General features: G+C 38.7%; 2 protein-coding genes across 5 annotated transcripts in view; one reads left to right on the forward strand and one right to left on the reverse strand.

The window, feature by feature from the left end:
- The first annotated feature begins 1,016 nt into the window (after window positions 1-1,016).
- Window positions 1,017-8,140, forward strand: CCKAR (cholecystokinin A receptor). Its single transcript, XM_033060519.1, has 5 exons — window positions 1,017-1,424; window positions 2,159-2,410; window positions 4,425-4,686; window positions 6,276-6,403; window positions 7,016-8,140. The coding sequence occupies exons 1-5, from the start codon at window positions 1,301-1,303 to the stop codon at window positions 7,540-7,542; spliced, it is 1,293 nt and encodes a 430-aa protein (XP_032916410.1). The 5' UTR covers window positions 1,017-1,300; the 3' UTR covers window positions 7,543-8,140.
- Window positions 8,141-21,997: 13,857 nt separating this feature from the next.
- RBPJ (recombination signal binding protein for immunoglobulin kappa J region) overlaps window positions 21,998-26,978 on the reverse strand; it is a 59,895-nt gene continuing 54,914 nt past the window's right edge. For all 4 annotated transcript variants that reach the window (XM_033060641.2, XM_033060639.2, XM_033060642.2 and 1 more), the window contains exon 11: window positions 21,998-26,690. In XM_033060641.2, coding sequence (XP_032916532.1) covers window positions 26,375-26,690 — 316 coding nt within the window. In that variant the 3' untranslated portion in view covers window positions 21,998-26,374. The remainder of the gene's footprint in view (window positions 26,691-26,978) is intronic.

The raw sequence follows: 26,978 nt of genomic DNA on the forward strand, positions 1-26,978 counted from the left end.
ATTGAGAAATTGGAACTTTCAATGTAACTTTTCAATCTACTTTCCTACATACCTATTCCCATTATTCATAGTATAAAGCAAAGTTGGCAAGACTGGAAAAGAAAGCCGAGTTTTCCAGTCTGTGTATATCAGCTTTGAGGGGTCAGGATTTGTTATAAAGAACCTGTTACTTCTCTGCCTTTAAGTAAAAGAGATTTTTAAATATGAAAATAATTTTTCATTCAGTGATAGTAGAGATTAATTTCTAATATTAATTTGCATTTCTGGCCATTAACAAGCTATATACTGGAAAATAACAGCCCATGCCTTTGTGAAAACACCAGTGAGGATGATCCTTATGTATTAAAAAAGCAGAACTTCTAAACCAGCAAGATTTTTGTCTTTTCCACTGGTGTGTTACTAATGTGCCACGATTTATTAGTTTTATCAAGTTTGTCAAATCATATCAAGCTCTTGCACAGAGGAAATGTATAAACTTCTGTTTATATTCTGTTTACATTATATTCTGTTTATATTTATTATCTGGCAATTCTAATATACTTCCATAAGATTTGATCCACTAAGTGAAATTAGTGAGTTCTTCTATTGCCTTGCTGGAGTTTGGATCAGGCACGTACAGCACTTTCATATGAAACTAAGCACTTCACCAAATGAGATAAATGTAGCTGCTTTTATTTTTCTGAGTCTACCCTATCTTCAGTTTACTCTGAAAAATATGAAGACAAGAATAATTTCCAAGTAAGGAATGCAAAATCTTCACTATTTTTTCCTTTTCTCTGCCCTTTCATTAAACGACTTTTACCATTTTAAATATTAGTTGAGAGGCAGATTTATCACTCTCCTCACTCACTGGGTCTCATTTATAGGCTGTGACATACCAGGCTGACTCTGAGGAATATTGCAGAGACATGAGTAGAAGCATTCTCGCAAGGGGTTAATGCTGTAATCTTTTCCTAGCCTGTTTATAATCCCAACAGTAGTGCAGTAACAGAAGAGGGTGGATCTAAAAAGTACCGGAGGGGATGTGTGTGTGTGCATACGTGTGAGTGTGGATGTGCACACACGCTTTGCTTTTCTGAACTGCTGTGTGTGCCCCCGGAATAAATCTTGTTCAGACAGAACAGGACTCTGTGTGCTGGGTGCTCCTGCCAGAGAGTCAGAACAGCTTCCTTGCACAGCTGCCTCTCCTGTATTTCTTCTAGAGACTTCATCCAGAAACGTATTTGTTTACTGAAAGCATGGGCAGGTAGTTACAAACCCACCTTCTTCTTCATCAAAGCTAACCTGTGGGTACTGAAGAATGGAAATAGTTGATGCTAGTAGCTTCCTTGGGAATGGTACCAACATTACTGATTTCCTCTGTGATATCATCTTGGAAAATGATACTTTTTTCTGTGTGGATGACGTACCTTATCCTTCTAAAGGTATGTATAGAAAATTGATTTTTTTCCAGGCAGGTTTAGTCCTAGTTGGGTGTAGAGATACTATAGACAGAAAGAGCTATGCAAAGCATTTTCTCTGACAGAGTGCAAAATCAACTGCTTGCTTTTAAGTTAGTATGAGAAACAGGCAGCAAAAAATTAGTATATGCTGGTTTTCTAAGTAAAAAATTGAACCAGGACAAAATTTGGATATAATTGAAAATTAAAACAGTAACACTTTGGAGCACGAAATGCAAACATCTCTGCTAAGGACTTGGAGAGACATGATTTTTACTCAGTTCAATAACAATGGAGTGATCAGATCTGATACCATGCATGAGAGTGATTTAATATGAAATTTTAGCACTCTGAAGCTGAAAAAAAATCCACATATTAAAATGTCTTTTGATTGATTGCTTGGTCTTTTCTTACTTTTGCATAAAATAGGATCTTCCATGGTTAAGTGGTGCACATTAAGTAGCATGAGAAGCACATGCTTTAAGAAGTTGCATTTGACTCTCCAAATGTACATTGTATTGCTTACCTTGTAATTGAATGCTATGCAATTTCAGTAGCTCAGAATACATTTAAGAATTTCAGCACTTTCACTGATTTTGCATTGGTGTAAAGACATAAACCTTCATACAACAGAAAGGCTTTTGATAACAGGTTGAAATATGTAATTTTAATCTGGGTTAAATACTGCGTAACTGATCTTTTCTTGTGACAATTTTCAGATTTACATCAGATAATACGGATTCTACTGTATTGCTTGATATTTCTGCTCAGCATTTTGGGGAACATTCTGGTGATTACGGTGCTGATAAGAAACAAGAGGATGAGAACAGTCACCAACATATTTCTGCTGTCATTGGCAGTCAGTGACCTGATGCTCTGCCTTTTCTGCATGCCTTTCACCCTCATTCCCAACCTGCTAAAAGATTTTATTTTTGGAAGTGCTGTTTGCAAAACTGCCACTTATTTCATGGGTAAGTCTGGGAAGTTTATGCCTATTTTGAAGACTGACTAATGAGACAGGTGAGAAGGTATTTAAAGATCTGTACAAGGCTGATTGTTTCCATCCACCATTGAAATTACCAGTATTATGAAGAAACAACTTAGTAGCGCAAATGTTCATTGTTCTGGTGCCCTTGGTCTGATCCAGCAAAACATGGAGGCACACACTTAACTTTAATGACATACAGAAGTGTTTTGCTGGATGTGAAGATGTTCCATGATCAAACTTTCATGAGTAACCAGCACATGCACTTGTTTACCTATCACTGACAAGATTCTTACCAGTGCTCAGATCACCCACCAGAAATGATGAGCTTGTACACCCTCAGTAAGGGCAGATTTTACCCACAGATTTTTGGCAGCAGTGATACATAAAAAAGAGAAATAGGCCAAAGTAGGTGTATTTTGCAGAGCTGGAAGCTGGAGCAAGTACTCTTTGCGAACGGACCAGGTGTGACCAGAGCTCACCAGAAGACCATAAAACACACATAAAGATTTTAGAGGATTACTTTAAAAAGCATCACTTTTGTATACCTTGCCATAATCCTTTTGGTTGTGGAGCTAGGAGCTAGGAGTTTCAAAATGCCTGGTTATGGATGTGTGTGTAAGTGATTTTTGTCTCCCTTCAGTATTTCCTCTGTATTTGCTTGTTTCTAAACCAAAAAAACCCAAACAAACAAAACAAAACAAAACAAAACCATGCAAACTAAAGAAAAAATAAAGAAAAAGATAACATTATGTAAAGCTTTTGCCGCTCTGGGAGACCCTTAGTTGATTATAGAAACTTCAGGTTCCCTTTCAACCATGCCCTTGAGAGCTTTGATGTAATGTGAAAGTACACACCTAAAGTGTGTGAATGGGAAATCAACATATTTTTGTAGATAAAACCAATAAAACTAAAGGCCATGTTTAAACAATTATAATGAATTGCTGGCAAAAATACCATAAAACATTACTGAAGCATTGTCATCTTCCTCTTAGTGCACACTGTGTAAATTACTTTATTAAAAAATCCAGTGAAATAGACTAACATAAAGTTTCTCATTATGAAGCTGTTTTATTTTAAGAGTCAGAATGTGAAGATTTTGCACTAAAGGTTCAGGTAACAGAGGCATCAGCTGACAGACACTGACAATCATTGCATCAACTATGCTCAATTTTTCATTTTAATATATAGAATGACAAATTTTCAATTATAAATTATTTCTGTAAAGCAAACTGTAACAATATTGGCATTTCATAGTCTGACCCACATTCACAAAGACAAATAAAAGCTCATTCACTGAAAGAAAAATTTGTGGCAAAGTTAAGAAGAAATATTTATAATTTTACAGTGGTGAACTTGGGCACCTTAGTGACAGAAACACAGACAACTGCACTGTATTTTATAAAATATGAACAGAAGAAATTAAGGGTACTCCAAGGACAAGGATTCTGCTTCATGACTTCATTTCTCCTTGTTTGTAACTCCATTAGCATCTAATTTAAAAGTTGTAATAGATTTAACTCTCTTAAATGAGAAAAACAGATCACAAGTCAAGCAGGACACTCAAAAAATTAAAACAATAGAAAAGGGACTGTGAATATCTGTGTTAAGAAAGTAATTAACTGATTTCAAATGCTTTGTTTGAATTTCAGTGCAATTAGTGAAATGAAATAAACTACAGTAGCAAAGAGAATAATTAGGAGTAAAATTGTCTTCTTTCCCTGTTACCAGAATTTTATGGTTTGACAGAGTGTGTATTTTTTCTTGAACTTTTGGAGTAAGAGAAGCGCAGAGCAGGAATATCAGTCTGGAGACCCACACCCATTGCCCACAAGTATTTCACTGATTTAATCAGTGTGGTGTTTATAAATACTTTTTCTTATAAATAGCTTGCTCTAGTTCTAAATTTTTGTATGCATACAGCAAGCTAACAAGACCATTGAACATAACATAACCTTTAAAACAAGAGAATAACCTTTTTCTTTATCTTAAATCCATAGGTGTTTCCGTAAGCGTCTCTACATTCAACCTGGTTGCCATATCTTTGGAGAGGTACAGTGCCATTTGCAAACCACTGCAGTCCAGGGTCTGGCAGACAAAATCTCATGCCCTGAGAGTGATTGCTGCGACCTGGTGTGTCTCCTTCACTATCATGTCACCATACCCAATCTACAGCAAACTGGTACCTTTCACCAAGTACAACAACACCACAGCAAATATGTGCCGACTCCTTTGGCCAAGTGATGTCATTCAGCAGTCTTGGTAAGGCATAACTGGCTGTTAGCAAATGTGTAGTTATCTGCTGGAAAACAGGATTTCATGGTAGCAATAAGCCTATGGAAAATCAAGTATTAACCTTCAGCAAATGTTTACACTCTATCATGCTTATTTAAGATGTTAAAAAACCCAACATTTTTAAGCTGCTTGCATTCTGACTTTTGCATGACTTTTCCCTTGTCATAGGAAAGATTCCCCAAGATGGCAATGATTCTCACACCGTGGTCTGCTAAGCCCCAACTGTCACTGTAAAGAAAGCATTTGTCACTTGTGGTAGGAATACTGCTTTCACTCACACATAAACTTCAACATTCTCAGAGAATGTTGCACTTACAGGCACTTACAAACACCCCTCTGAGTGCTGCCTTGGCTGTTGATTTGTTTGAAGGTTCTCTGTTGCAGAGAAGTAGAATATGAGGCTGCAAATGTCTTAGTTGAGAATCCTTTTAATTGCTTATGGAGAACAGGAGCAGAGAGAAGTGGGGAGAGACATGGTCCCAGTGCTACACATCCAGGCAGGGTAAACAGCAGCACTATCAAACTGCAAGAGTACTTAGACACAATGTCCTTGCACGTTGGCTAAACACTGACTGGCACCAAGAATGTGAGATTTTTGATACTGAAGGTCAGTTGGAACTGGGAAAAAGACTAAAGTCTTTTTTGGTACTGCACATCTACAAAGAGAGTAACTTTGTGTTAATGCTTTCAGCAGTGGTATCAGGTATTTGGGGGCATGAGGAGGAAGGGTACAGGACAAAATGCTCTTGTCTGTGGTCTCCCTACAGAATCCCAGGTGTGTTACTGAGTTTGCACCAAAGTCATAGGGAGCAGGAGAGACACAGGCTCATGGATGCGTTTAAACTTCATTATTTCCCCAACTTGTCATCACATCAGAGAAGCTGACTAGGAGAGTAGCAGATGTGAAACCAAATAAAAGCTGCTTCCTTTACCGAAGAGATTGCCAGTCCTGGGATCCCTCCTCAGGAGCTCTGCATGGCTCCAGGGATGAAAACCCAGGTTGCAGCTGCTCTGTCTTTGCCCACATGTACCATGGCCCTCAGGAAGTAGATCTCTCTGAGGCAGAATACTGCAATAATTTACATTTAATTTACTCTAAGATTATTGAGTCCAACCATTAAAATATTTTTAATGTTCCAAGGACCCCTTTGATAATCAGCAGGTGCTCATTTAGCTTCTGCAAGGCAGCTTTTACATTGTCCAAAGCTACAGGGCATCCAATGCTCATCTGGTTACAGCAGGGAGCCCCACTCATGGGCAGAGAGAGTTTCTGCCCCTTTTGACCACTGTGGGAGTGCCCATCTCCTCTGGGCTGCATAGGTGAGGTGAGAGATGGTTTTTAGCCATTATAGTCTTGTTCCTGCTGTACCTTTCTGGGGGAAGCAGAAGTAGGAAGCTTCACACTTCTGAGATGCCAAAATGATACTTTGGATTGGCATGAAAAAACATTTTAAAATATTGAAATCCTTTCTTTCCCAGTTCTCAGTTGTATAAAAAGGAGTTTTTTTCTGGTTTTGTGCCATTCCATATTCTCAGTGTGTCTTTTGATTCCTTAGGTACACTTTCCTGCTACTTACACTGTTTCTTATTCCTGGGATTATAATGATGATTGCGTATGGCCTAATTTCTTTGGAACTCTACAGAGGAATAAAATTTGATGCCAGCCAAAGAAAATCTTCACGAGGTAACAATACACTTTGGTTTGGGGTGGGTTTTTTACAATTACAGTTGAAGATATGAGCAGTCATTTTGAGGCTAGAAAAGGAAAGCTTTCTACTTTCAAAAGTGATCGTTATGGTCACTTATATCATGAACTTGCCAGTTACATTTCTTGATTACAGTTACTCTGCTGCCAGCAAGTAAACCTCATCTATGGCTTGTTTGCAAAGATTCAGGGCAGAATACATTAAATTTCTAATTTGCCTATTATAGAAATACCACAGCTTTTTTCTGGCCATGGATAAAGACCATTTTTGTCAATAAACGTCACAATTAAAATTGTCAAATTAAAATAGAAGCATATAACCTGGGAAATTATCTTCTGTTCATACTGGACAAAGCAACATTCTTACACTTTTTGCATCAGTTTGTATAGAGGTAAGATGTGAGACTATCAGGAGACAACGGATTCAGAGCAGCTGAATGACTCAGAAGCAGGCCAGTGCTTTCTCTGCAACAGTTGCTCAGCTATGAATTATGCTGTTTATTTAGGCTTAGACTGCATTCTTCATTTTATATTTGCCTCACTGTTCAGAGATATTTTGCCAACTATTTAAACCACACTTTATATGTACAGAAAGAAGAGGAAGTACTTGCAGTGCCAAATACGAGGATGGAGATGGATGTTACCTCAACAAAACCAAAAGAAAAAGGAAAATGCCATTGCAACAGCTCTCTGCTATGAGCCACAACAAAATAGAGAGAGTGAGAAGCAACAGCTCTTCTGCCAACTTAATGGCCAAGAAACTTGTCATCCGTATGCTGATGGTGATAGTGGTTTTGTTTTTCATTTGCTGGACTCCCATCTTCAGTGTCAATGCCTGGCGAGCCTTCGACACAGCTTCTGCAGACCAGCGTCTCTCGGGGGCTCCCATCTCCTTCATCCACCTGTTGTCCTACACGTCTGCCTGCGTGAACCCCATCATTTACTGCTTCATGAACAAGCGTTTCCGCATGGCCTTCCTGGCCACCTTCACCTGCTGCGCCAAGCAAAAGCCCCCAGCAATACGGGGAGAGGCTGCTGATGACGAGGAGGGGAAGACTACAAGGGCTTCCCTCTCCAAATGTTCTTACACACACATGTCTGCGTCTGCACCCCCCTGAGCTGCACCAGGGGAGGCAACGAGTGGTGAATTGTCTGGTCTTGGAAAGTGACTGTGGCATCAGCTGAACGCCATTTAGTTCTGAGTTAATGAAACACTTCAGCTGACAGAAAACACAGCGAGAATTTTATGGGAAATTGATGCTATCACTGTCCCAGTGTTACATCACTTTCCCTTCAAAAGTACAAAGGAGGAAGAGAGCTCTGAAGATAAAGGACTTTATGAAAAGCCTTAGAAGTTGCTCTATTTGTAATAAATTCCACTGCAAAAATTGGTGTCCTTTACATCAACAGCTTTGCTCAGTTTTCAGATGCAGCTCTGAGTATCTCTTAAAATTTCCAAGATGCAAATCGATTTTCCTCAAACATAAATGTATGTAATGCAGTTTTCACTTCACTAGCTATGCTGCATAAGCAAAAATCTTTCTGTTATATTTGTACTGTCTTTTCACATTATTTTATCTGAGCTAATACATGTTGAGATAATTTTGGTGTCTCTCTCATGGGAATTCTGGGGTGGCAAGAATGGGCTTGTCCATGTGAAATGAGTGCTTTTAAGTAAAATAATTTCTTTTTTAAAAATAAAATTAAAATAAATCATGGGCTTTGTGGGTGGAATGCTTTCTTCACTCAGGCAATAGCATAAATTAACATAATTTAATGTATTTTTTGCTTATATAAACCCCATAGAACAAGGACAAAGAAATGGCTTTCTTCTGTGCAGCTGAAAGCACCCACACGTGCAAGTGGCAGCGTCTAAAATGAGCCACAAAGGCTCGTGTGGAAATTTCCACGCTGGGAAGCACAGGGATAAATGCTTGGGATAAAGCAAAGAGGTATTTCACAGAAGATGCAGGTCTGAAGACACAGGTTGGTGCCCATGGCAGTCACATTCCACGAATACCTTCACAGCCACTTCAGGCACTGCCAACATGGAAATAAAGGCACTGTGTGCAGAATGGCAGAGGGGGCAGATACAACGAGCAAAGGCTGAAAGGCTTTGTGAGAAAACAGGTTTTCTAAACTTTGGAGCAGCTATTTTCTACAGCTACACGTACTTGTAAACAGATTCAATACAGAGTAAAACAGCTTTGAATGATGTAATTATTGGTGCTTTGTTGAGCAAGGAACCCAGTCTCTTTCCTGTGCAGCACACAGGTGAGTGTGGGTGCTCAGGTCTTGTCATTTGCCCTGTGGGACTCAGATGAAGAAGTTACATCACTTATTTTGGTTTGTGAAAATATCCTGCTGGAGATGTTTCTATCTTCTAGCTGAATCAATATGATTACAAACCTTTGTTATTAGACAGAGATTAAATTTGAGCACAGCGTGGAATGTAGATGTGGATATTAAATACAAGCCCTCTCAAGGTTTTTAATCAGGAAAATCTGATCTCTTTAGAGAATGATTTTAAATTAGAAATATACTGTGAGTTCCAGCACCCAGATCCATGTTCTGCACTCAGTTATTGCCTGAAATGGTTTACCCTAACAACTTAGGACACAACTTTGGCTATTATTTTTTTTCATCCAGCTTGTCCACAGACAGGAAATTAAAAAAAAAAAATTCTAAACACTATTTATGCACAATCCATAGAAACAATGTTTTGCCTGCCTAGTTAATAAAGTAGCCCTGCTCCTGGAGCAGTGCTGAGACTACTGACATCGATCTGACCTTTTGCAAATACCCAACAAATTATATTATGGGACTTAGTTCATAGCAATAAAATTAAAATTTTACTTCACTTACAGATACATGTTGAGACCCTCTGTCCTGTGTGTTGAAACTTAGGAACAAACTTAGCTGCTTTGGAATTAATGGGGAACAGTGACAGCAGGAAATATGTTTGTGAAGTATTTTATACCAATTGAAAGCCTGGATCAATTATAGATAATAGATTAAAAATTGTTGTTTAAGTAAGAAAACCCTCCACGTTTTAATAATATACCAGGTGTGACTATTGCTGGCTATGTGCTGTATTGCAGGACAGTCCATGCCACAGCTCTGTGTGCTCTTTCAAAAGCAAATTCCTTTTCATAAATGTAGCTTCTCCAGTACCTGTAGAGTGACATAACAGGACATGCACAGTTCAGATGCAGTCTGAGGATACTGGTTTCAGAGGAAAACCAAAAGCTATTTTCAACAATGCCTTAATCAGATCTCAGCCCCCCGTGGCCTCCAGCAGCTGCGGCTAAAAGAAGCGAGTTTCTGATTGATTCCCTTCTCCTAACTGTCAGGGAGCACAATTTGGAGGTGATGAAATGAGGAAGGCAGGAGAAGATCCTGATGGAGTGGTGGCTGGGAGACAATCAGGGAAGGGTTGAAATGTGCCATTTCTCCAAGGCCCACCTGTGTGTGCGTCACTCGTGCCCTCCACTGCCCCCTCTGCACCTATTTTCTTGTTATACCAACAAAATATTTGTTTTGATCAATCTCCCTAAGCCATAAGCCTTATGCCAAATTCCAGCAAGAGGTAGGAATTCAGCTTATAAAATGCAATATTGCAATCCAGTCATTTTGTATTCTTCTGCCCTGGTCTCCTAGCACAGGAAATTTCAGCTTTTCTGTATCTTAATGCCATTTTTCGTGATCTGTGCATTGCAGAAGTCATTCCTGGGTCCAAATGTTCACCTTTCATTGTTAAAGAATCATGGCATCCTCCCAGTAACTTTAATTGAGATGCTGATGTCACTGAAAAGTTATCTTCAGCAATAATTATGGGTGGAATAAACATACCAAAATAAAAGCAACCTATGAAATCTTCTCATTTTAGCAGTAGTTTACAGGGATTTCGGAGAAAAATCCTATCCCAATACAAGCAGTCCCTAAAAGCAAACTGTTTTCCAGATGTAGCAGACAAATGGCAAACCAATGAATTCCAGGTGCTTAATGTCCATAAATCTCAGAAGTTTTTATCTTCTTTGCCTTTCTCCCAACTCCCAGGGATTCTTCCCCCTCCCTCTGTCCTTCTCTTATCTCTTTCAGCTGCATGACACCATCTGATTTTTGTCCTGCATGCTTCGCAATCTCTATGTTACTTTGTCACCACCACCACTTGCTAGATGATCTTTTTCTCTTTGACAGGTTTATTTTCCTTCCCAGATTTACTTCCCCAGAAAGCACTCTCATCTTCATTTCCCCCATCATCTCCGGCTGACAGACTCCTGCAGCACATTTCTCCAAGCAATATATCCTGCCCTCAGCACAGCAGTTCTGCAATCCCTCCCTGCAATGCCACATCTGAGCTCACACAGTGGCTCTCGAACACTGGCTCTTCAACAAGAAGGATCCACTACTTCAGAAAACAAAAGTGGAGCATTAAATAATGCCCAGCTCCTCCTTTGATACTTCTGCCACTACTACTTGCAACCTCTATTATTAGGACATGTTTTAATACTGATGCCTTACAACACTACTAAATGCAGGACATGGTGAGGGGTCAAAGGTATTTCACTATTGCCAACACAAAATACCTTAATGCTCTTATAATGGAAAGCTGTGTGTGGATTTGGAGCTCCAGCCACTAAAGGTTTACAACCCCTTACACAAGTCATGGCTTCTTTTCCAATACCACCAAGCCCTTCTTGGCAACATGGGGAGCCTGTCTATGATCCCACCTGCTCCTGCATCCCCTCCTGTTCCTCCTGCCTCCAAGCCCAGGGATGGTGCAAGCCCAGGACACCCACCATGGTTCATCACAATGCTCTTCTGGCCTGGAACAGAGGACTTCAGGATCAGTCAATACTGAAATGGATCCAGCATGCACCCAGCAACTCTTTTCTTAGGGGTTACATACAGCATAGTAATACATGCCTTTAACATGCCAGAATTTCTTTCTCAATGTGTATAAAAACCTCAACTTCTAGAATTACCTATTTTTATTTTCTCCTTCTGCAAGGCTGGTTAGGCTGCCTTGGGTACCTCCTAAAGAAAAAAATGCAAAAGAAATATTCATGAATTGTAAAGCTCCTGTTCTGCTTGCCTAATGGCAATTCAGCCCTGCTAGGAGCTATTTGTCTGCATCTCCACAGATAACTATTTCATGAAGAGTTTTCTTGGCTTCCACTCCCAGTTGTGTCCAAAAAGCTAATTTTGAGCTAGGGAGATGTCAGTTGTTCCACTGTATGGTGAGACAAGAACTAAACATATTCATTAGCATCAGCTGGTAGTAAACATCAAGCAGGAATCATCCCCTATGGGGTAAACACCAGTTAATTGATGTCCTGCTATTTTGACAGTTATTAAAATTTTTAAAAATATTTCCTGATAGAATGAAGAAATGCAACTTATATACAAAGTCTGATTTAAAAGAGTAGACAAAATTCACTGCATAGGTCCTGTGAAAGTGATGCTAACACCAGAGTAACAAAACAGGCACGAAGAAAACGAACCGAACCTAAATTCACAGGAAAGGGGCTACTCAAGCACTTTGCTTGCTGTCAGAGACAATTTTTTTATTACTATTATTGAATGGACATTGGCTCAGGGCCTTGTTCTGAGAATATTTAGCAACTGCTAAGAGGCCTCATTTCTGACCAAGTGAAGAATGACACACAGAGGTGAAACCACAGAGGCAACTGTGCTAAACAATGCCCAACAGAGAACTTTCCAACCAGCTGGGAACTTTGCATTGACTCCTACAAACTTGCTATGGTCCTTCTAATACCTGAGATCATCAGGATTTCACAGCAAAACTGAAGGCAGGTGTGGAGAAACCAGAGATGCTTCTTGATCTGCAACTGGCTAAAATCTCAGCCCATATCCCTGTGAGGATATTTGGCAGTGTTGCTGTGACTACCTTGCAGTTATTGCGAAGGAGTATGAGGATAGCAATGTCATCCAAGACACTCTTGTCTTTGGAGTTGCTTTTTGTTGCTTTGTTGGCATCCCAAAAGCTGGCCCTGCCACATGCCAGTAGGAAAAAGAACACCACAGGTATGGCACTGAAATCAATTCACTGTATCAGCAAGGGGACAGCTGGTTCTGTTTGGAGAACCAACACCATGTCTGTTCTAGCTTTCCAGGGCGCTACAACTGATTTAATGTACCTCTGACCACCCTGTGGGGTCTTATAGAGGTTATCACAGGATTAGGAAGAGGTTGTGTCTTTAAAACAAAGAAACCTTTTATTTGCTGTCCGATGTGGTCGGTGTTCATGCTACAAGTCGCAAAAAAAATCAGTAGTGACCACAGCAAATAGGACTAAAGCTATCAGACAGGTTCTCACAGTGCATTTTTAACAAGAAGGAAGTTCTGCTAATATAAAAGCCTTTACTTCACTGAGATTGCAGAATTAGGGGAAGCATCCAGAAAATGTATCTCAGGGCCCTTGTGTTTATTATATAGGAAAGCTGTTTAAATACTGCCAGCTGACTGAGGCAAAATGGTACAGTCCAGGAAAGCTTGTCAGGCATAGCTCTGTATTCCCTGTATTTTTCTAGCTTTTTTAAAAAATTATTATATATTTTTTTGGGGTGTGTGTATGTGTTTAAGCAGGGAAAAGCAAAAGCTGATGGAAATTCAAAGAATTTTACTAAAAGGCAGGGTTTTCCACAAAAATTAACATCCAGCATGATGCCGCTACTGCACTGATTTGTCAAATATTTATTAAAACCAGGATAGACTCCCTCTGCTACACACTGAGGTCAAGACTAAGATCCCTTCAATGACAGAGGCTGGGTAGAGATGGAACGGAAGAGCATGCAAGCTGCAGGTGCACAGCTTTGTCTGATACTGCTTTTGTGAGGTCTGTAAGAGATTAATAAGAATAGCAGAAGAGTGTTTAGGAAGACAGTGATTGAAATCAAAGCTGAATCTGATGCCCTTGAAACGTGGCTCTGCAGGGCCCAAACACAGGGCTGGGGCAGGAATGGAACTGAAGCTGAATGGGAAAGATTTTGGCCTTTTTGGTGGGGGGACAAAAAATCATAGTGAGGATTAAAGAACATGGTCTGTGGAGAGAGAAAATCATTGCAAACACTTTTTAATTTGGGATTCTGCTTCTGAAAGTAAAAGAAATGTTCCCTGTATGGGAAGGAGGTACACAGTGGGTGAAGGGGCAGTGAAAGGTTTCTCCAGGCAGCAAGATGGAAGGAAAATCAAACTTCATTCCTGGTAGAGAAGCACTCATTGTAGGCAAGGTGAAAAGTGAAGATTTGATGAGATAACAACTACACTGGAATTAATTTCTTTTCTACAGGCCTTGTACAGGGTTTTGCAGTTGAGGGATTCTGTCAGCAGGACCAGGCAGGCAGAGCTGAGGGTCTCAGCCTTGTGCCCTGAGCACAGGAGCCAGAGGGAGAAGAGCTCCTGGCCAGAGAAGCTGCAGCACACAGACACAAGCTGGGCATCTCTCACCTGAGGAGTTCAAACTGCACTGCCAAGGTGTCACTACACTGACCTGACAGGCTGAGAGAACACAACCTCTGCTCCTCTGTCCCAAAGCCCAGCGCCCAGCACCCTGCACGTCCCCGGGACCTGCTGAGAGCTGCTCCTCCACTTCTTGTGCACCAGCCAACACAGAGCTCACCTCTGCCACCACTACCATGGTGGGAGGCAGCCTCCAGGGACATGACACCCCATCACACAGAGGAGGAGTGACAAAGGCTTCACAAACCATAAAAACCACTTGCAGTCAGGTAAGTAGAAAAACAACTACCTAATGAAGCAAGGGATTATTTTAAAGAGAAACCAAAAAAACCCCACAACCAAACCCCCTCCCCAAACTGCAGTGTTTGCATTTAATAGTTACCAATAACTGAAACAGGCTACCCTTCACTATCATCCTGTACATGAAATTTAAAAGTACTGTCTGCTAGAAAGAAACAGGTACTGCTCTCCTGCCTCACCCCCAGCTCACTTTTCTAAAGCTCTTTTTCACCACAGAGCTCCTCTGTCCTTATTTTGGGGACTGACAGCAGTAGTCTATGGTGCATCTCAGTGCTACCATCTGGCTTCACTAGATAATAATTTCCAAACCTATGTGTCTGCTTAGGCTACAGTGCCTTGAGGATCCAATTATTCTCCTTACTCTACCAAAAGTAACATTTCTAAATTAATATAAACTTACCAAAATGCAATTTTATAACTGATTCATGTTGTGTCTGTGCTTCCTCCAAATGTAGTTTGAATAATGTTTTCTAATCTACTAACACATAAAACAAACTGAAGAACTTTGATATTATTTCCATGTGCCTGTGGGTTCAAACATAGCCATCTGTGCAACTTCAGGTTCTACTTGTGTGCCAAGAATTGTTATTTACTTACATTTGTCCTTGGTCCTCTCTGGAGGAACATTATTTGTGCAAGTGCTTTTGAACACTTTGCTGTGTCTGTGAGAGTCTCTGCACCTGTGTGATCGGTTATCATAGCTATCAGGCTTTGAAGGAGGGACACTTGGGAACACCCGCTTTTCAGTTACATGATCAAGTAAATTTACACCCACTTTTTTTTCATTTTTTTATACTGCAAAATTTCACATCTGACTTAAGGTCCCTCTACTTCATTTCATAGTTTTAACACGAATCTTCCTCTTTCACCTCCTGACTGATCTCTAATTCCAGCAATTCCCCTTTTCCTTGGGGAGTATCTCACACACAGGTCACCAACTACTGTTTTTTTTCGTATCCAGGAAAACTAAAGTAATTTTGATTGCTTCTCCTGATGCATTATGTTCAGCTTCATCAAATTTAAAAGGTTAATTTTATTAATATTTCAGGATTTCCATGTCTGCCCTGACAAATTACCGTTCACGAATTGTTGGACCATCTTGCACATTCCTGCTTCTTATATTTGGGCCCTTCAGCTCTTTCTGTGGGTGAAGTGAGATGTGACCTGCTAGGGAACAGCCCACGGGAGACACTGAAAAGAAGGGTATATAGTAACAGATACATTTTCTAGATTTCACTCTCTGCAATACATTGCAAGGAAGGAGTGACAGCACATACATATTGAATCGTTAAGGAGGGTGAAGGTCTGGACAGCAAGGCAAGAGGAGATGAAAAATTTTTAGCACCTCGTGAAGCAGGAGGCCAGTGAGTACATTAATTGCATCTGTGTTGGAGAGGAATTTACCCTAAAATGCAGACATTTTAAGTCTTTTAGCATGGGTGAGTAGTTGAAGTAGTTTACACCTGCAGCAGAAATGTTCAGAAAGGAATAGCTCTATCTTGCAAGAAATGGTGTAAAATAAAGGTGCACAGTATCTGAGGTGTTCCTGATTGATCTGGAAACCTTGTACACATTTATTAGCTAGTTCTACTTTAAATTCAGTCTAGCCAGTGCCATGCAACCCTGTTTGTTCCCAAACAGCAGCTCTGCAATCAATCCTGGGCTTACATCTTCAGATTCTATTACAAGTATAAACTACTACATCCATAAAGCACAACTCCCCTTTTCTCTGAGTATCCAAGAAGAAATTGTATATTTGTTTTCAAGTGTTTGTCCACAGTAGTCACAAATACATCCACTCTGGGTGTGTCCATCAGGACTTAATTCTGACCGCAAACACCCATCTGTGGTGAGGGTAGGGCTTGGAAGGCCTCAGAAGCAGAGAGTCTCCATCGGACCAGTCAAAGTTCAGCCTTTGTTTGTTACTATTTTTCATGTAATTTCAAGCAGGCAGAATAGGTTTAGTGCTGTAGTAAGGCAGTGGAACATTTGTATAATTTACAAGAAAACAGTTCTTTCACTTTCCTAATGAACTTTTAGTTCTGCCTCCAAGCTGAGATTCCTGCATCTCGCCCTTCAAAAGCTCAGCTGATGACCAGACTGACTTAGGTGCCTTGCCAAGTAGAAACCCAGCACAGCACTGGCATACTCCTCATCCAATAATTGTCAGAGCAGGAGATTTCCAGGTAGCAGCTACAGCTTGAAGTTCAGTAATCCCCATTTTCCCTTATACATAAATACTCTCTTATCCCTTGCATTTTTGCTTAAGGTCTGCCACATCCAGATCCTTACTGAGGACCTGAAAGTGCTAAAGGCAACGGTTCTTCAGCATCCTCTGTTAACATTTTCATTTCATGACTTTGCATTTGTACACATCAAGTAATTAATATTTCTCTATCTCAGGAGAAATCTCTTTGAAGAACTTTACAGTTCAACTCCAGCTGGGAAATTAGACAAAGTGCAAGTTCTTCAGGAGGTGTCCTATTAATCTACCCAATAGAAATTTTTTTGATGGAGATAAGCCAATCAGTACTTTTTTCGGCAGGAAGAAAGCTCTTATTACCCAAGAGAGAAATTCTGATTGAAGGTGAGAGAGAATCAGATTTTAGTTCTGCCTCAGAAAAGGGATTTAAATCTCAGTTTGCTCCTGTCCAAGCAAGATGGACTCACTAAATGGTTAAGATGGAAGACAGACTTTACACTCTCTCCAGTCTGATGCTCTATCAACACCGATTAACTATTCTTTATTGAAACAGGGAAAGCATAAATCTCTAGAGAAATATTATTTCAGTGAGATACATCCAAACTTTGCATCCAAAGTAAGTATCTTGACCAGACTTTTTTCTTTTCCATTTCCCCCCTTTTTAAAATTTTATTTCTGACTTGCTCCCTCTGACTCTGGCAAAACACATCAAATTGGTTAAGATTAGGTAAATTCGTGATGATTTCAACTTAGATGGGGCACATGCTTGAGTTTTTTTAGTAGATATTTTGTATATGACGTTTTATATCTGGGTCCTTGACAGTTAACCAAGGACAACGAATCACTATGGAATAATAATTTTTAACTCTGTTCTGGTACAGCCCAGCAGTATATTGAATTGCAATTATCATTAATCTGTTATTTAATTTTTCCCATTTTACATCACCAGGTTTTAGAACAAAATGATTCGTAAGTTCTGGCCATCAAGGCTACATCTGGTACTAAGCAGAGGGGTTTCACGTGTGTTTTTTTTAACAGCCCATCCTCTTGCTCAATCTCTCTCTATAGGTCTATACAATTGGAAAGTTTTCAGTCATGTATACTGAATAAATTGAAAAACAAGGTAAATACCAGCATTGTTAGCGTCCACTCTAATAGGATCAGCTGCATAGAATTTGTTAAAACAAGCAAATCCAAGTACAGGTGAGAGAAGTTAGACTGTGATATAACGTGCATAATATGCAACTGATTAATAGAGGTTTTTCAGATTTCTGCAGATGAATGGTAAAACTCTACCATATTTCATACCTGTATCCCTCAAGGTGGCTGAAAAAAAACATGCTGAAAACAGAGATCTTCATATCATTTTTTAAAGCTATAACTGCATGACTTATTTCAACTTTCTTCTTGACGTGAAGACAATCCCATGTAGGTAGTAGGCCTATTTTATTGTTTCACCATCCTAAAATTCAGTGAGAGGAGATGAAATTCCTTGTTTTCTAATTTAACACATTTATCTTGGCAGCCAGTACCTATTTTATATCCATTTTCTAAGTTTATCTGTAAACTGACAGTAGAATTTGTGCAAAAATAGAATGTTATAAAAAATTATTATTTCAAGCTCTAGATTTGGAAGATGTCCAGCATATAAAGATACCCAGATCATACGTTTTAGGATGAAACACACATGGCTCATAACAGCTCAAGAGCTAAGAAGGCAGAAATACAGAACAACAGTAAAAATCAGATTAGATTTTTTTTTCTTTGAATAAATAGCACAAAATTAGTATTAATCTGAAAAATGAACCACTTGGTCAAAAGTGGAACTGTATTTGAAAGTCTAAACACTCACCAATTACATTTATCCTCCCAAAAAAAGGAATTTTCTCTATCAACATTATTTCTAAACTAAATGAAAAAAGAAAACCATTTTTTTTTCAGACCACAGTTTGATTTGCGTGTCTATTAAATCTCCAAGGTAAACCTGTTTACCAAATAATTGAAGTCCAAAGCTTTCTGATGTGTGAAACTGAGAAGATGACATAGTAACAGTCTCATGCATGCAGTTACCACATCAAGCACAGTCCAAAACCCAGATGGCTCCTCAAGCCCTGGAATGCTGTAAAAAGCAATATGGAGCAGCAGCAGGACTGTCAAGGCAGATACACAAGCCCAAAGATTAATCCATGCCAGATCCTTCAAGAATAGCTTCCTTTCCTTGGATCTCTCTTCCGAAATTTGTAGCAACTGGTTAGTAATCTCCAAAACAATCACAAGACATTTTCATGTGGAACAAAACTCCTCCTTTGTTGAGAATGTTGTGTTAGTTGTCTATTTGGTCAATACAAGACTTAACACCTTCTCTTTTTATGGTTTCATAAAGCATCCTGGTTTGCATTCTGGCACACTGCCAGCCTGTGTCACCTTAGCAAGTACACCTCACCACAGTGCTGGAAAGGACCGGGCTGCAGCTCCTAAAAACCAGAGCAGGGTAAAGGATAATGGGACCACTCACTTCCTCTCCTAAAAGCAGCAGGTGCTGCGTTAGAAACTGCACTAACATCAAGCTGACACTCTGCAGTTACTCTGTACACTGAAGTGCTTACTTTCTCAATCTGGCAAACAAAGAATTGCACAGAACTACACTAAACAGTGAGAAATTTAAAATTCTTTCTTTCAAAGGCACAGCATAGAAACACTTTGCCTTATAACTCAGATGCGGACTAAAAATCAGATATGCTACTTCCTAACCTAATGATTTCTTCCATGTTAAAATCGAAGTCTCTCACATTTTTGGAGAATTCCCAATTATATTTTTAAGGCAGCAAATTCAATCACTGTAAATCCTCCACTGCCTTTCTTAATTTCCACAAAGAAAAACTTGGCAGTGAAAGAACTAAAACGGAATTTGAAGCACACCTAACAGAGAACAAACAGCAATGAAGTAAAATAAGGCTAACTAGACACAAACCAAACATTTGTGTCTAGGGTTTTTTTTGTATGCATGTATGTATATCCACATGGTGCTGCTCAAGACATGCTTATGCAGATAAAGTAGTATTGATAGTTACCTCTGAAGTAAACTCTGCAGCTACGCTGCACATACAGAAGTATCACGCAGTTACTTGGACAGAGACCCATGAAGTTGGAAGGCACTGCTGTCATATTTTACATGTGTAATGACACCACCACCATGGATCTCATCCCATTTCACAGCAGATACCTTGGCTGGATTTTAAACAGATCATGTATAATTTTATTAGAATTATCAAAATCAAGAAGAAACACTAGAACAAACTGTCTTATTAACAACAAAAAAAAGTCCCCTAAATTCACCTGGAGATTTTAAGAACTAAGTTTATGTTTGTAACCAGCAGCTGGCTATTAGAACAGACAATTTCAAGACAGAAAACATAGTATGCATAGATCTGTGCTTCTATCTTTTGTATAATTGTTGAAGTTATTCTCCAAACACAACTATTATGCTCTTGGAAGGATTCTGATAGTATGGTCTGCAAGGCTGCAGCTCCTGTACCAAAATCCTTCCTTCTCTAAAGGATGGTCAATAGATGGCAATGTATTTAAATGTTGTGATGTACTAGTATAGCAATGAACAGGTGAATGCAGTTGCTACTAATTGTAAATGCCAAAGGCTTAAAAGTCAAGTCACTCAGAAGCTAAAGCAGAAATATGAGATGGAGGCAGGGCACAGAAGTAGCTCCAACAGCACAAGGCCCCAACCAGCCTGTGAATGCACCCATAGGGATTCAGAGATGGAAAACTTTTCCCCAAAAGTGGGAGTGTTTTGGGGTTTTTCCCCCCAAGAGTGGGAGGGGTTTTTTTGTGAACAAATCAGCAAATAGAAGAATGGAGGAGACTGAAGTTTTAAATGAACATAGATGAGGGGGCAACACAACAGAAAATACAATTAAAAGATAAATAAAAAGCAAAGGGTTTCTAAATTCAAAGGATTGACAACTTTACATGATTCTAAATTGTGCCCTCCTCAACTAAAAACCTGTAGATCTTAACGGCCAGTTCTGTAGAACCTTCTACTCCATGTATCTACAACCAGCCTTAAATACAATAAACTAGCATTTCTTTGTCCCCACCCCACAGTGCAGCAGTAGAAACTTCACCAAGAGATGGCAGTGTGTATTCTCAAAAGTTGGAGTTTACTTTACTTAAAACCAACTCCGCTCCTAAATTATGCAGCAAAATGTACACATTTTGAGAAAAACAAACACGATTAAGGATCTGGGAGAATACACACAAAAAATAAGGGAACTGAGACTAGAATACAAAGGCAATAGCACACAGAACAGACAACATTCAACTTTTAACCATCCCTTTCCATACTCAAAGGAGATGCACAACCTGAAAGATGTCAAATTCAAAAGATTTTATCACATCTTTCTCAGAGAAGCACTTAACTTCCAAGTTTGCTTCTACAAAGAATAAAGACTTTCTCAACTTTTCTCACTTTAGAATACATCATTAAAGTCTACCTTCAATACAGAAGCATCTTTAAGTAATATCGGCTATAACTCCTCATGCTTTTGGTCTAACACTAAGCTTGTGCTACTGTATATCACAAATAAATATCCTTTACAGAGACACTGAGCACTCAGTTCTTTCTACCCTGCTCAGGAGCATGCAACTCCAATCTAAACAAGGCACTGTGAAAGGCCAACTACTTGACTCTGAATGTTCTGAAATTGTATGTATTATATGTAAACACTGAATGAATCCTTTCCTCCAGCCCAGTTATTTCCCACCACTGTCCTTTTAATCTTCTCTGGATCCTACTAGGATTTATAATTGAGACTACCATTATAGCTAATTGCCAAGCCTTAGCTGAAGAGATTCTTTTCAATCTGTAGTTCTTCAGCACCATCCCATGAAGTTTCTTCCAATGACACCAACATTAAAGTTTAGGAAGTGATCACTCTCTTTGCAAAAACCTCAGATCTAATTTCTACTCTGTTCCAGAAGAATCAACCTATCATTTCAGAAAATGACTGAAGGGTCTTGGAAATAATTTCAAAACATAATGTCCATACTGTCCCTGTTTCAAATAACAGAAGCTCTGCAACTATTTTATGTGTTTTAGTGGCAAATACCTTGCAGATGTTTCAATTAAAACACCTGCAATCCTTCTTTAAAGCCAGTGATTTTTTTGGTTGATGTTTCTGTTGTTCTTGCCTCTCCTCCTTAAGAACCACTTTTAGCCCCTCACAGTCTCACAGGTAAACTTGTAATTCTTCAGTTTAATACAACACTAGTTAGTACTAGCAGGCTTCTGCTATTCTATATTCTCTCCCTGTCAACTCCACTTCCCATCTCAAAAACTTTTTTGAAGTGACTGTGTCACTTGTGCTTGCAAACTGAGAGTGTATGATTTCTAGCTGTTCCTTACAGTCCTACTGTTCGTCAAAACAAGAAATAAGCTAATTTGCTGAATTTCTGGCTCTAGTTATCAACCAACTGAATGAAATGTCAGACATTCTGCAACTAAGAATAAGATTAAAAGGAGTCAGGTGCACTAGTTGCAAAAATGAAGCTGCTAAAGTTAAACAATTAAACACAGTTCATTTTTTCTTATTTAATAAATTATATAAAAAAGTGAAACTTTTTTTTACACATTATTAAAAAACAGTTTCTTATCTAACTTCAGCAATAATACAAGCAAAAATGAAACCGATTTATATTTCCATATCCCATTTAAGTGGAGTCCAGTGCGCACAGCCTCACAAGTACTGATGACTTTTCACTCCCAGGGTTGGTCTTCTCTTGTGTTCTGGTTCCATAGTGGACCTCACTGTTCATTTAGGGGGAAAAAAACCAAAACAAACAAAACAAACAAAAAACAAACCCATATTCCTTGGTCAACATTGGGAAAAAACCAACAAATGTGACAAGTTTCAACACCTGTTCAAACCATAAGTACTTTTGTATCATCATACAGATGCTCAATTTTGTTTGTCACAGCAACAGTATCATGGCATTTTATCTTTAGCCTTGTAGAAAAAAAATGAAACCCGATAGTTTATGCACATACACACACAGAGTACACTTGACAAGAACACTTTAATGTGGTTTACATTTCACTTTTATTTAATCCTCAAAACTGCCCATATTGCAGGGGTTTTCTTGATGAAATATGGAACTGAGCAATTAATTCTACAAAATTATGGTAAAAACTTGCTCGTTTTTCTACCTTTATTGCTAAGAAACTTTACAGGTGCACAGTTTGTAAAAATAACCCTTTTAAGACTGAATGTATACACATGCTACAGGATTTTAAAAAATGACATTAGCATAGCACCTCCAGATGGGGCAAATGCAGTGCTGAACACAGACAGAATGTTTATGAAGTTAGAACTGCTCATTTATTTTACAGCTTCTGAAGGGAAGAAATTGTTCAGTCCTAAAAGGGTTAAGTAGAAACCCTAATATACTTCTTTTTCTAACAAAGCTGCCACTCAATCCCACAGTACAGTGCTTGAAATCAAAGTCAAAAGTCTGGCACAGGAAAGTATACACATTTGTTCAGTACTCTTAAACACAGCTGCTTTTGAAAGTAAGTAAATAAAATGGTTAATAATTGAAGAGCATCTTAGTTTCAAGATGGACATCTCTATGAAGATGGACATCTCTATGAAGTCATGTAATCCACAAGTGGGTAGCTTACTTCCAATCGATAACTTGATTCACTAGGCATCAATATTTTCTATATGGGGAATTAATCAATTTATGTCTTGAGTTAATGTCTTTTCAGGTAACCATTCTGATTTTGTAAGTCTGTGCAATCAAAACAAGTACAGAATACCATTACTAACACAGTTGTGGGATGCCCTCAGGGCAAATAATTAGGAAAAAACATCAGCAGCAGATTATTAAAGACTATGCTAGTGTTGAATTCTGAAACGCTGTTCCAAACAACAGAAAACAAGAAAAGGCATAGCTAAATTAGAGCACTCACTTTGCTTCTTCTTCCTATAGTTGGAACTATAACAACATTCTGAACACAGACTCAATTTCTATGTATACAGAATTAACAGCAGACTTAACATCTAGACTTGAACAGTTATAAGAGTTTCATACTGAAACACTCTATAAGTAGTTTTATCAAAATCTTGAGATATTGTTAATATAATGAAAATTGTTAACAGCTCACAAGGCCAATATATGTAACAATATCAAGCCACAGAAAAGAAGTTCAGGAAGATAATATATCTGAACAACTGGACGTACTAACAACAGTAAGGACCTGGAAGACCATTTCTGTACTATAGAATAACTACTGGCAACAAGAGGTCCACAAGCCAAATGAAAAAAATGTGGTTTAAAATGGTCTTGTAAGCAGAATAGGTTCTTTTTTCACCCACTTGGCTGTAGTGTGTAGAACAGCAGACATTAGGCTAAATCTTTACAAGTTAAGGGATATTATATTTATTGGGCAAAATTACCACATGTAAAGAAACTGAATATAAAAAGTATTGCATTTATATGTAAAAAATTTAAAATAATGAGTATAAAAGCACGTGTCAAGTTCTGAAAAGCTATTTTAAATAGTCTTTGAAGGTTAAAAGGCTTGTTATGGTTTGCCTGCTCTGTGTCTATCATGGTTTCTTGAATACTCTCAATCTGATATATGTATCTTGTTTATTTAATTCTCAGTCTAATTAGTAATGAAAATCTGTGGCTCTTGAACTAAGTTGTACTGTAAGATATTTATGTTCTTCTAACAAAAACACTGTGAAACGATTCCTGCCACAACACAAAAACCCAAAATGTTACAGCACATACAAAGGTAAACAGATTTGCAAGTAAATGCCAGTAAACAGTTTAAAACAGAGATAAGGCCACAATGAATCCTGCCCTTGGTCACTGAAATGGAGATGAGGTGAGGCAGCATTCACTAGTGCTAGGAACCAGCATCGCGACTACCGGGAACATGTTTCGTAGTATAGAATAACAAGTATGAAGGCCTGTGGTAGAATACAAGCACATTTCAGGAGGATAGTGGCACTGATTTTACTATTTGCTAAATATACTTTATAACCAATTTCTTCCTTTAAACACATTGTTTTCACACATACAAAGGAGCACTAAAGCAAACAAGTAGAATGGAGCGTCAGAGTACACGAATATGGTGCAGAGTCGATGCCTCAAAATGGTGGTGGGTGTTGAAACTGGAATAAGTGGTCAGAAATAAAAACCCTATGAAAATGATCAACAGGTAAGCTTGTAAGCAATGCACTGTAGGAAACCACAGGTTCACATTTACACAGCAGTTGTAATTTTTGTTTCAGGGTATAGGAAAGGCTGAACACACCATGAAATTTTGGCTTTTAAAGAGGAAGATCACACTGTCAGAACTTGTCCTACAAGTCTATGCCTAGCTCTGTGACTACAAATGAACTACTGGGGTATACTTTCAAATACAAACGAAGCAGGCAGGTCTACAAGGAGGGACAAAACATGTTAAAGTCAAAATGAAAAACAAATGCAACAACCAACAAAGTCAAAGTGCAAATGAGCCTTGAATTTATGCTGGAGAGAAGACTTGAATGTTGCACAAGCTGTTGGCAGGGAAAGGGAAACCCACAGGAAACAAGGATGGGAGGAGTTGACATCTTCATAGTGCTTTTATGATTTTCTATTTGCCCATTTCTAAGTAGTAAGATTTACTTCTAATTATTATTGTATGATCACTTCACAATGAAAGCACGTTCTCAATACAAGTGTTACACAAAAGTCTGGCCTAATTTACTGAACAGTATGAAGAAAAACATGCTTGTTGTGATTCTTAAGTGATGAAGGGCATCACCTACCAATCCCATTTGTAGCACATACTTCTCATGGTACTTTAGTTACATGCCAACAAGACAGAAGACATGCTGCCAAATGAAGTTATTGGGAACATTCCACTTTTGAAATAAAACATTTAACTTACACTTAATACAAATTATGTACAAGATTAGAAAAACCTGAACAGATCCTGAAACATTTTCAGATGTAATATGACTGAGCAAGGAAGAGAGGGAGTAACCCAGTAACAACCCTTCAAAAACACCAACATATGCCTGTGACATGAACAATCATTAATATGACTGCTTGAGATGCCACTTTTAGGAAAAAAAACTCATGTAATGTTAGAACCTCATGAATTATCACTATAAATACATATTTAAAAAAGAAAAACAGAAATAACTATTAACAATGACTGAAAACAGAGCACTAAAGTTAACATACATTGCATGTATTGCAGGCAAGGCAGAGGCATTTTTTTAAAGCTTTTGCACAGACTTCATATAATCTTAAAAAAAATATGCTGGCCTTTACAAGGTTCTACTTGCTGAAATAAAAACAATTTCAGTTCATAAAAAGTCACAAGACTTCAGTTTAAAAAAAGGAACAGTTCCAGCCACAGACCAAAAATATATATTTTTTTTTAAAACTGGAAGAGTATGGTAATTAGATTATACAAGCATGGTCAGGCTTGGAACCTGAATATACTTCAGAGCAAAAGCTCAGAGGAAAAAAAAAATATAAACTATTTGGTAACAAAAGTGTACTATATGTTGTGATACAAAAAAGGTATGGTGAAAATGTACCTTTTATACTAAAGCTTATACAAGTTCCTTGGTCCATAAAAACTATGTTGTGTTCATGTTTTCTAGTTTGCTCAACATGTATCCCAGCCACATTTTTGTTTCTTGCCCACTAAAAAAAACAGCTGAAAAATAGATTTTCAATAAAGTTCTTATGTTTCGGATGTTGGTTTTTTCTTTTTTTATTGTGGCTTCTGTTTTTAAGATCAGCACTTGCAGGTAACAAGGTTCAAATCATATCACCTAAAATGAAAAAGTGTTTTCCCATGAAACCACAAAAATTGTTCAGTTCTCTTGAATGTAGCACGAAAAGTCAATTAAAGTCCAAACAAACAACAGTAGTTAGGAAACTACAGTTGCCGTAGATGATGTGACATTGGTGGGGTTTGTGCTGACGCTTGTGTAACTTCCCTCACTGTTTGTGTTTGTTTCATTGGAAGCCATGAGGCTTGAGTTGGCTCTGAGGATTGCTCCAGCAGCACTGCAGTGTGGCCGTGGCCCTGGTTCCGGTGTGTATGTGAAGGTAAGGCTGGTGGAGTAAATTATGCCATCGTTACGGACCAAAGTTACTGGAACCTGGACTGGCTGTCGGACCCACCTCCAACCCTCTCGAAATGCAGAAATGTCTGGAACCACACAAAGCATGCTCTCTGCACATCTGAAAAACAGGAGAGTCAACTGAATACAATGCACTTAAGCTGAAAGAATTCAATAGAAAAGAACAGTTCTGTTGGAAGGGACCTAGAACATTCAACTACTGCACACACCGACCACTTCAGGGCTGACCAAAACTGCAATCATATTATTGAAGTGCAATGCCCTTTATTTGGTTAAACACAGAGAGGCTTGGGGCATCAACCACCTTTCTAGGAAGTCTGTTCTAGTATCAGACCACTTTCTCAGTAAAGAAATGTTGCCCAATGTCCAGTCTAAATCTTCCCTGGCA

This window comes from Catharus ustulatus, chromosome 5, assembly GCF_009819885.2.
Source record: "Catharus ustulatus isolate bCatUst1 chromosome 5, bCatUst1.pri.v2, whole genome shotgun sequence".
NCBI classification, from domain to species: domain Eukaryota; kingdom Metazoa; phylum Chordata; class Aves; order Passeriformes; family Turdidae; genus Catharus; species Catharus ustulatus.

What these genes read in the sequence shown, in the direction of transcription:
- CCKAR (XM_033060519.1), top strand. Translation starts at nt 1,301, where the DNA reads ATGGAAATAGTTGATGCTAGTAGCTTCCTTGGGAATGGTACCAACATT. An exon ending in CGTACCTTATCCTTCTAAAG is followed by an intron (nt 1,425 to 2,158) that starts GTATGTATAGAA and finishes GACAATTTTCAG; the next exon opens with ATTTACATCAGATAATACGG. An exon ending in CCAAAGAAAATCTTCACGAG is followed by an intron (nt 6,404 to 7,015) that starts GTAACAATACAC and finishes TTATATGTACAG; the next exon opens with AAAGAAGAGGAAGTACTTGC.